Source organism: Sus scrofa, chromosome 13 (assembly GCF_000003025.6).
Source record: "Sus scrofa isolate TJ Tabasco breed Duroc chromosome 13, Sscrofa11.1, whole genome shotgun sequence".
Lineage (NCBI taxonomy): Eukaryota > Metazoa > Chordata > Mammalia > Artiodactyla > Suidae > Sus > Sus scrofa.
The window spans coordinates 89,879,734-89,890,454 of NC_010455.5; the positions used below are offsets into that span (position 1 = coordinate 89,879,734).

Sequence of the window (10,721 nt, forward strand, 5' to 3'; positions counted from 1 at the left end):
AACTAAAATAAAATAAAATCAGGATTATGATACTGGGCCATAACTGTTGAGGTTTGTGTGTTACATGCCATCTGTCTGATATTTAGGACCATTTCTTATCTCTAAGCAATGGTAACTGACTATTATATCAGGAAATATAGGCGTCCCAGCCATGGCGCAGTGGGTTAAGAATCCAACTGCAGCAGCTCAGGTCCTGGCCCAGTGCAGTGGGTTAAAGGACTATGCACAGCTGTGCCTCAGATTCAATCCCTGGCCCGGGAACTTCCATGTGCCGCGGGTGTGGCCATAAATTTTTTAAAAAAATAAATAAATAAAAGAAATCTAAATGAAAACAAAACCTATACACAAAGCACAGCAAAAAGAAAAACTGTGACTTGATTTAAACATGAAACTCTCAACTAGCAGAGTAATAGCGAAGATCACAAAAAGGTTTCCCAAAGTGTGGTCTATTAAAACATTCTTGGGTGGATGGTAAAAGATGATAGTTGGAATAAAAATGTTCAAAAATCAAATACACTTGTGAAACATTGGCTTAAAAATAAACTAGTTTTGTAAGAAGTAACTTTGAGTCTTTAATGTCTATTGTGAAATTCCAAGAGAGGGACAGAGCATGCAACATGTCCCAAATCTATTGGTCCAGGAACCCTTTGTTCACAAAGTGTCTGAATGACTAGAGTTCCAAGGAATACACTTTGTAAAACATTACTGATATTCCAATGTCCTAAAACATTCATTGTCCCCCACAAGCTAGCAGAAGGGCCACCCCCTCAGCATTTGTTCTTCAATAATAAGTTGATTACTTCAGCCCTCAGCCTTCTAAACCTCTCTTAAAAAAAAATAAAATAAAATCACCTGGATTGGTAGATTCTTTTACCTCCATCACCCTCTCCTGCGGTTAAACATTTCATTGAGGGAGGAAGGGAAAGGTGGGAACGATACATAAGGGTGTAATTCCTACAAGTCTTAATTTGTCAATGAATAAAAATTGAGACTGACTCAACCCTTTAAGCAATTTTTTTCTAATCAATCTCTGTAATTATAAAGACAATGAGAAGTACCCTTTTCTTTTGGTCTTTTTAGGGCAGCACCCGAGGCATATAGAGGTTCCCAAGCTAGGGATCTAAACAGAGCTGCTGCTGCCGGCCTACGCCACAGCCACAGCAACACACCATCAGAGCTGTATCAGTGGCCTACACCAGAGCTCAGGGCAACGCTGGATCCTTAACCCACCGATCAAGGCCAGGGATCGAACCCGCAACCTCATGGTTCGTTGTCAGATTCATTAACCACTAAGCCACGATGGGAACTGCTCCAAGAAGCAACCTTTTTGAAGGTACTTTACTAACATTATTTAATTAACTCTCTTAATGAGTCCTCAGCAACCTGACATAAATTGGTCAATATCTGTGTTCCCTATAGAATGATATGGATTTATTAATGGTGAAATCTCAATGAGATTAAAACATAAGTAGGTACTGTGTGTATACTATCCATTTCTGGTTTGTTTGTTTCAACAGCATCATCTTTCTCTCCAGCACTGAGAGCTCCAATTATTTTATTTATTTATTTATTTATTTATTTTGTCTTTTTAGGCCCATACCCTCAGCATATGGCAGTTCCCTGGCTAGGGGTTGAATCAGAGCTGTAGCCGCAGACCTACACCAGAGCCACAGCAATGTCAGATCCACACCTTGTCTGCGACCTACATCACAGTTCATGGTAATGCCAGATCCTTAACCCACTGAGCGAGGCCAGGGATTGAACCTGTGTCCTCATGAATGCTAGCCAGATTTGCTTCCACTGAGCCATGACCAGAACTCCCTGAGAGCTCCAAATTTGATCACCCAAGCTGAGTTTAGAAGCAAACTCGAATGCTCCGCCCACCACTCCAAAGTTATCTGGTCACCAAGGATACCTAATTACAGGGCCTAATAATGGGCCGGTAATTGGCATGAGGCAGGCCATGTATAAGGGCAGGCCAGGTACAGGTTTGAGAATCACATGACTCGATTCCCATCTATTGCCACTCACCTGTTATGTGACCAGGGGCTAATTTACTCAGCCTCACTTGTGCCACAGTTTCTTCAACAGTAAAATGAAATAATAATACATACTGATCACAGGTCACCGTGAAGGTTAAAATAAAGAATGCACGTGAAAACACCTAGGGTGAGGAATAAAGTTTCCATACACATGTGTCAGGAGTGTGCTCCATGGGGAATCCCTGCCCTGTATCATTGGGAAGCAATGACTCAGCTCCCTGCCTCCTCTGGCACAGAGGAGGTTGTCAACAAATGTCAATTACCTCCCTTCCTTATCTCTACCCCCTCTCAATCCCACCCCAGCTCCTTTTCCTTCCCACGCACAAAATCAGCTCAACTAACAGCTACAACCAGATACCAAATATCACAAAGCCAGAGTTTACTGGTGGCCTAGCAGTTAAGGATCCAGTGCTGTCACTGCTGTGGCTCCGGGAACTGTTGTAACATGGGTTCGATCCCAGGGCAGGGAATTTCCACTTGCTTCAGGAGTGGTCAAAAAGGAAGAAAGCTGACCCTCCTCGGAAGGGGACGGATATCTTCTGTCCAAGATGCTGAAGCAAAAAGGCATCTGTGGTGGACACACCTATTTTGGCTTTTTAACAGAAAAATGGACTCTTGGTCCTTATTAAAATTTTTTTTTTTTTTTTTTTTTTTTTTTTTTTTTTTTTTGTCTTTTCTAGGGCCGCACCAGCAGCATATGAATGTTCCCAGGCTGGGGGTCCAATAGGAGCTGTAGCCACCGGCCTACGTCATAGCCACAGCAACGCCAGATCCAAGCCGAATCTGCGATCTACATCACAGCTCAGGGCAACGCCATATTCTTAACCCACTGAGCAAGGCCAGGGATCAAGCCTGAAACCTCATGGTTCCTAGTCGGATTCGTTAACTACTGAGCCACAACAGGAACTCCGAAATTGTGGTTATTTATTTATTTGTTTATTTTGTCTTTTGTCTTTTCAGGGCCGCACCTGTGGCATATGGAGGTTCCCAGGCTAGGGGTCCAATAGGAGCTGTAGCTACCGGCCTACGCCAGAGCCACAGCAACTCAGGATCCAAGCCGCATCTGCAACCTACACCACAGCTCACAGCAACACCAAATCCTTAACCCACTGAGCAAGGCTAGGGATGGAACCTGCAACCTCATGGTTCCTAGTCAGATTCGTTAACCACTGAGCCACAACAGGAACTTCCCTTTTTCAAAATTTTAAAAGCCAGTTTGCAATTCCAGATCCAGGCTGTCATTAAGAGCCATAGCTATAACTGAGAGTCAAAATTAGTTTCTCTTACTACCAAAGTCTCTGCATCTGATGTTGGCCAGGCAGAGAGCGACTGAATATGGGGAGAGAGGCAAGGGAAGGCAAGAACAAACTTGCACTGAGAATCTACTATGTGCCAGACACTTCAAATATTTTATCTAATCTTTCAGAATACCATGAAATAGGTATTACTGACCTCATTTTACAGGCAAGGAAACTGAGGCAGCAGGCAATTTTCCAGAATGACAAGAGGCCCTTTGTGAAAACAACTACATTATACAGTTATCCAAAGGTAAACAGAAAAAAAAAAAAAAAGAGCCAGTCAGTTCTTATTTAAGAAAAAATAAAAATCTTAAAAAAATTAAAAAAAGAAAAATAAACTTAAAACTACTTTTAAAATGCTTTTCAATGCTCTCTAATTGAAAAGATTTGAAAAATTTACCTCCCACAAACATTTCTTAAGAAGCTACTCAAATATGTACTGCAGTAAAAGGACAGCATAACCCAAAAGAGGCAGACAAACAGCCCTTTTAGCCATGGAAAGAAGTAAAGAGAAGTCCTAGGATGACAGCTCTATCGTAGGCCTAGAGAGCAACCAGAATGGAAGAGAAAGACGAAAGAATCTGGACATAAAAGCTTAGGAAAGGAGAGAACTGATAGAACCAGGGGAATTGAGAGTCTGGGAAATTTTTGAGACTATAATAAAGGCAAATAATATATAAAATCCAAAAGGCAATTAGAAATGTTAGACAAAATACATTTAAGAAGGTCAAGGCCAAATATGAAGAAACTAAAAGGTGACAAATTTAAACAATGATGAAGAGTGAAAAACAACTCATTTGACTTTGATGCTGGAGATAGCCTCCTCTGAGCAGCCCAGGAGTCCTGATAGCAGACCCCACGTGCAAGTCTAAGATCCCATCTTGTTTGTTTGTTTATCTTTTTATGGAAGTTCCTGGGCTAGGGGTCAAGTCGGAGCAGCAGCTGTAGGCCTATGCCACAGCCACAAGAACACCAACACCAGATTGGATCTAAACTGCACCTGCAACCTACACCAGGGATTGTGGCCACCTTGGATCCTTAACCCGCTGAGCAAGGCCAGGGATCGAGCCCGCATCCTCATAGATACCAGTTGGGTTCTTAACCCACTGAGTCACAACAGGAACTCCCTAAGATCCAATCTTAACATATAGGCAGTAAAAGTATATTAAATGTATATTAAAAGTATATTAAATATTCTTCAACTTCAAGAATAATTTACAAAACAAAAAGTCAATTTGGGGACAAAGCACAAAACCTTTATTGGTTATGAATTCAAAGCTTTGGAACGTTAAGGTGCCACTGACAAAAAGCAAACTGTGCAACTGATAGCCACCCAAACCTCCTGACTTACAAAATGTGGAAATACTGTCAAAAGTTACCAAAAAACAACAAAGATAACCTAACAGGCAAACTAAAAATTATATAATATAAATATCAAATAATATAAATATCAAATTTGGGAGAGGAAGAAAAAACAATCTAAGGAGCTCTACTTTTCACTTTCTGATCAAGAGTTAAAAATTGGTAACTCAAAAATCAGTGGTAAAAGCACATTACTTAGGGTTAAGGAGGTAGCAATCTAAGACTTACATACAGAAACAGATTTAAAAAAATAAATAAAAGTTTTCCTCTGTGAGCCTTGAGAAGGTGAAGGAAACCACTGTTTTCCAACAAAAGTCTTCTGTCTTGTTGGATTTGTTACCAAGTATATAGATCACTTTGATAAAAATAACTTTCTACCATACATTTCAGAAAAGTTAACATTAAAATTATTACTAAAAATTGGGAGAGACAGGCAAAAGTTACTGGAATTTTATTGAAAAGTGGGAAATCTCTTGTCTTTTTTTTTTTTTTTTTCCAGCCACCCTGAAACATATGGAGTTCCCAGGCCAGGGATCAGATCCGACCCACAGTTGCAACCTAAGCTGCAGCTGCAACCTAAGCAGAAGCTGCAGCAACACTGGATCCTTAACCCACTGTTTGGGGCTGGGGATCAAGCCTGGATCCCAGCACTCCCAAGACACCTCCAATCCCACTGTACCACAGTGGGAACTCTAAAATATTTTTTTCTTTCTTTTTTTTTTTTTCTTTTTCTAGGGCCGCACCCATGGCATACAGAGGTTCCAAGGCTAGGGGTCCAATCAGAGCTGTACCCACCAGCCTATGCCACCACCACAGCAACGCGTGATCTGAGCCACGTCTGCAACCTACACCACAGTTCATGGCAACACTGGATCCTTAACCCACTGATTGAGGCCAGGGATTGAACCCGAAACCTCATGGTTCCTACTCAGGTTCGTTAACCACTGAAACAGGACAGGAACTCCAAAAATTTTTTTTCTTATAGAATGTTATTCAATTAAGTTTTCTACAAGAACGCAAAGATCTACTGAAGTCAGATCATTTTCTTCTTTATAAGTCTCTATTTTCTGGTCTATGTACACTAAATACGTATTTCATTTGCAACCAGAAATTTTTTAAACTTTTGCTTGATCAGTGCTCAAAATCTGTGTGCCAGCTGCTAAGAGCCTAAACCTACACACACTAGCCTGATTTATGAGCTGCAGGGGACAACAGGAACAAAGTAGTTGTTTTCAGAGGTCATAAGTTTTAATATTCAATCCTCCCTATTTGTTAAATCTTACTCTAACATCACAGGAAAGGAGTGAACACTTAGAAAAAGTGTTCTTTAAGAGGTACTAGAAAGTGATTATATCACATACCTAGGAATAATCTTACCCGAGAAAAATGACAAAATGCTTTTGAAAGCTTCTTAGATGAACAGGCTTTGGATTACCTGGGGAAGTGACATGGGCATAAAGGTGGGAGTGGGGAAAATGGAAAATCCCCTTTTCTGCTGGCAACAGATTAGAAGGCCAGTCCAGGGTCCACCACTAAATAATCACATGACTTTCCCAAAGTCACTCGGTCACCCTTCCCTTGACTCAGTTTTCTAGCTTCCCCCAATCCCCACAAAAAATGACCTTGTCAATTATAAAATACTTTGATTTCTGACTGATAAAGCCCTCCACTCCTCACAGAATCAAGAATAGGATTCTACTGCTAGCCCCATTTCACAGATGATGGGGCAAAGCCATGAGTAGATTTCATGAAAATTAATTCAGGGTCAGTTGCCATCATTATCCAAGCTTCTACTTAAATCCACCAAAATACACTGCCTTTTGAGGCTGTGTAACAAAGTGTGGCATATAACATTTACCTTATTCCAACTTTAAAACAAGATTCCAAAAGAAACTCAGAGAACTCCTGGCAGATTGCCTATCTTCTAAGACAATAGTCACAATGACTTCATTTCTTAAATTCCCTTAGCTCTTTGGCCAAAAAAATTTCCAGGGATAGCATCAGATCAGGCCTACAGGCCTACTACCTACACGTTTTTCCAGCTGTTGTCCTCACTGCCTATTCAAAGTGAAAGGAAGACACATCTAGCTTTGGAGTGAGGAGTGGTTTAGTTGGGGGTATGAGGCAGATGGATCATATCAACTTTCTCTAAACCCAAGGCTAACTTCCATTTTTGGTTATTTATTTGTTTGTTTTTCTTTTTCTTTTTATGGCCACACCTGCCACATATGGAAGTTCTCGGGCTAGGGGGTCAAATCAGAGCTGCAGCTGCAGGTCTACACAGCCACAGCAACACCGATCTGCAACCTACACCGTAGCTTGCTGCAAGGCCAGAATCTTAACCCACTGAGCAAGGCCAGGGATGGAACCCACATCCTCATGGAGACTACCTCGGATCCTTAACCCACTGAGCCACAATGGGAACTTCCATTTTTAACCTAGTTTCACAAACCTAGTTTTTAACTACTCCAGTCATTCAAACATATGTATAAAAAGGAATTCTCTTGCTTTGCATTTGTTTAGGAATCTTTTCCTCCTAGCTTCCTCAGATGTCAGGCAAACCTGGCTCTTATGTCATACTTTTAAAAACCAGTTATACTAATCATATATTATATATATTTGTGCCTGCATATTTATAAACACCGTTCAAAAATAATTTGCAACCAAAAATATCCTCCAAAACTATTATAAGTGACTAGGTCGTTTTCTATTTGCATTTATTACTAAGTCCATTTCTATAAAAGTCACAATAGAATATTCATAACTACATTTACCCAAGTAAATTTAATATAAGATGCTATTTTGGACCTTTATATAGTATATAAACTAACGCCATCCTTTAGAACAATACCATCACACTTAGAAAAATGTCATGATATTACATCACATACTTAAATTCCACCACCCATTTAGAAATCAAAGCACTGAGTATATGTTCACACTATCACTCAATAACCAGGAGAAGACCAACTGAGAAATAAAATGACCATCAAATCTCTTTCAGGACAAGTGCTTTTCAGCACTGCATCAACCCCAGAAACAAAAGAAGAACTCCTCCTTGCACAGGATGTCAATGGCTTTGGGATGGGGAAGGAATAACTGGTCACCAGTATGAGTCAAAGAATTGGCTATTATAAGCCTTTTTCATCACCGGGTATTTGTTATTAGGGTCCTCTCATAACAATCAAAGTATCAAATATTAGCACCAAACAAAGGCTTGATGATCTTTTTTAAATAGCACATAACATCTTAACTTTTAAACTAAGGCTACTCAATTCAAGAAATATGGGCTTTAAAACAAACTCTAAGCCAAGTTCTGAGAAGGAGTGTCCCCTCCATGGCAGTGAATAGCCAGCCAGTGCAGGCAATCCTGAACCAAGTGGTTGAGCCGAAACACTTTCAGGGAGGCCATAGATAGCCTGACCCCTCATGACCTCACTGGTTACATTTCAAGTTCCAGTTTGGTTCCTCCTCCAAAATAGAACTTTTTAGGGCACCACAATTGAAATAATCTTCTTTATGCCTGTGAATGTATTTTCCTATACAGTATAATTCCAAATTCATTAAACCAAAAAGCTGGAAGGGAAGAATGAAAAAGTAGGCTCCTGATGAGATGGTATTTTAGGTTACCAAGTGCCACATAATAAAACTCCTGACCCAATTTCCACACAATTGATTTGTCCAGCCCACAACTACTTCACCAAGCAGTTCCTAATTACATCAGAGGTGCTGTGTGGTCATTATGTCACCCAGCTGGAAACAGTAAGGCTTACTGGGCAGTGTTCACTTTTCCAGCCTGCTTTTCCCAAGAATGGAGAGGCTGCAGACCCCTACATTAAGAAGAGTCCCTCTCCTCCCCAAGCCTCAGAACTTTTCTGGCATTTACATTTGTGTCTCGAACCCAATGGACCAGGCTCTGAATTATCTGATTAGAGGGGGCAGGGAAGGGATTAGAGCTTGGGTCCAGCAATCTGCATAGGTACTCCAGATTCAAGGACAGTCACCTATGTGTTTCATGAGAATCCTCCAAAAAGCACTTTTTTTACTCCTACTTTGAAGAATCTCCATGTCCTGAATCTCTTGTGACTTCCAGGACTCTGTAAGACCTTCACCAGACTCTTACAAGTTGATCTCTTACAATTCCAATACCCAGAGATTCACTCCCTACTTCAAGCTTCCCAGATCTCTGGGGAAAAAACCGTGGAAGGGCACTCATTTCACACACACGTACACACGCACACACGCACACACACGCACAAGAACCAGCGTGGGTGGGCTAAGTATCATGACTCTGTGTCCCCCCTAGCTCCAGGCTGACTTACTTGAGGAAGTATCTCTGGCCAGTGGCCGTGAAGGTCATCTCCCAGCCGGGGGCAGGGGCAGCTCGTCGGTCACGTCATAGGACTGCTGGCGGAGGTGCGCGTGCTGCTGCGCCGGGTTGCCAGCAGCACCCGCGCCAGTGCCCAGCTGCAGAGAAGCGGGAGACGAATGCGAGCGGACGTGCTGGGCGCCACCGGCCAGCCGGGGCCCGGGGTGGCCACCGGACGAGTCGGTACTCGACTGGCGCGAGTGCGAGCCGGAGTCAGGCTCCTTGAAGAACGACTCAGGCAGGATCTTCTTCCGCCAAGAGCTGGGCTTGGGGTTCATCACGGAGTTGAAGAGGGCTTCCAGGTCCGTGTCTAGGTCTTGAGTGACGTGGATCACTTGCTGCCCGGGTGGCGGGAGCGGAGGGGGTGCCGAGGCCGGATTCATCTTCTGTAAGGAGAAAAGAAGTCGGATTAACCTTTTTTATGTAAGGTTGAAGAAAGGGGTACAGGGCGGGCGCGGGGGTAGAATCAAAAGAAAAGAAAGGAGACACATAGGGGTCCTCCTCGAGACCCCAGACACCCATCAGTAAGACCAGCCGGATGGGGGAGGGGTCCCTTCTAACCTCGAGAATTATGCAACTTTCTTGAAGCCCAGAAGTTACCAGGAAAAGGGGGGGAGGGCACTGCTGGAAGTTAACTGCCCTGGAGACGCGGCTGAACTGCTAGTGGCAAAGGACAGGTCGAAACTTTCCAGGGCAGGCAGCCCCCAAAAAAGTTTCAACCGAGCCAACTCCGAGATATCTCGCCTCCGGAACCCGAGGAGCCAAGCGCCCTGGAGTGGTGCCGGGTGAACGGGCGCGCGCCAGCGGGCACTACCTGGGCGCGCAGAGAAGCCGAGTCTGGGCGTGCGGCGGCCGCCGTTCCGCCCGAACTCGCAGTCGGGCCTGGGTCACTCGGGTGCGTTCCGAACTTGCAGGGCTGGAGCCGGGGCCCGGCTGGCAAATTCCGACCCGACTCGGTGCCTGGCAGCCTAGGGGCTTCGGCTCTCACATCCCCCGAACTGGCCTCAGGCGCTCGCGCTCCGAGAGGAGGCGGAGGTGAAGCAGACTCAGCGGCTGCCGCGGATCCCCGACTGTCCCATAAACAAAGTTTGGAGCAAACTCCCACTCCCAGGAAAGAGGCGGGCCCGAAAGTTGAGCTGTTGAATTATGCATGACCTCCAAGTCCAGAGGCTGCCTGCCCCCGCTCGTCCCTCCCCTTCCTCCTCCTCTTTCCACCCCGGCTGCAGAAAACCCTGGGCTTGCTGGGTACTTTGCAGGGTAAGAGGAGCCGGGTACCCCCCACCCACTCCTCCTGGTCGCGCGGACCTCTCCCGCGGAGCCCTGGATCTGCATTCCTTTGAGTTTACCACGGACTTGGGGCGGGATCAAAGGGAAAGTGGCCCGAGCCTGTTTAATCAAGGACTTGCGGACCGAAACCAAGGCTGGGGGCGGCGGAGGGCACGAGGGTGAGGGGCCCAGATCGAGGAAGGGCCTGTCCTAGGCGCCGCTCCCTCTCTTCATGCAGGGTGCCGTGCCGAAGTTTTGAGCACAGGATCCCGGGACTGACCCATAGGGCGGGCCTGGGTGCGCCCCGACTCGAGTAGACACCAACGAGGCCAGCATTTCCAAGGGAGGCTGCTGAGAGCTCGTGACCATATTTGGTCTGGCGAG

General features: G+C 44.4%; 1 protein-coding gene across 1 annotated transcript in view; it reads right to left on the reverse strand.

The window, feature by feature from the left end:
- Positions 1-9,814, reverse strand: part of WWTR1 (WW domain containing transcription regulator 1) — a 146,568-nt gene extending 136,754 nt beyond the window's left edge. The window contains 3 exon segments of the mRNA XM_013992351.2: positions 9,025-9,070; positions 9,073-9,457; positions 9,633-9,814. Of these exon segments, the coding sequence (XP_013847805.2) occupies positions 9,025-9,070; positions 9,073-9,454 (428 nt within the window). The 5' untranslated portion in view covers positions 9,455-9,457; positions 9,633-9,814.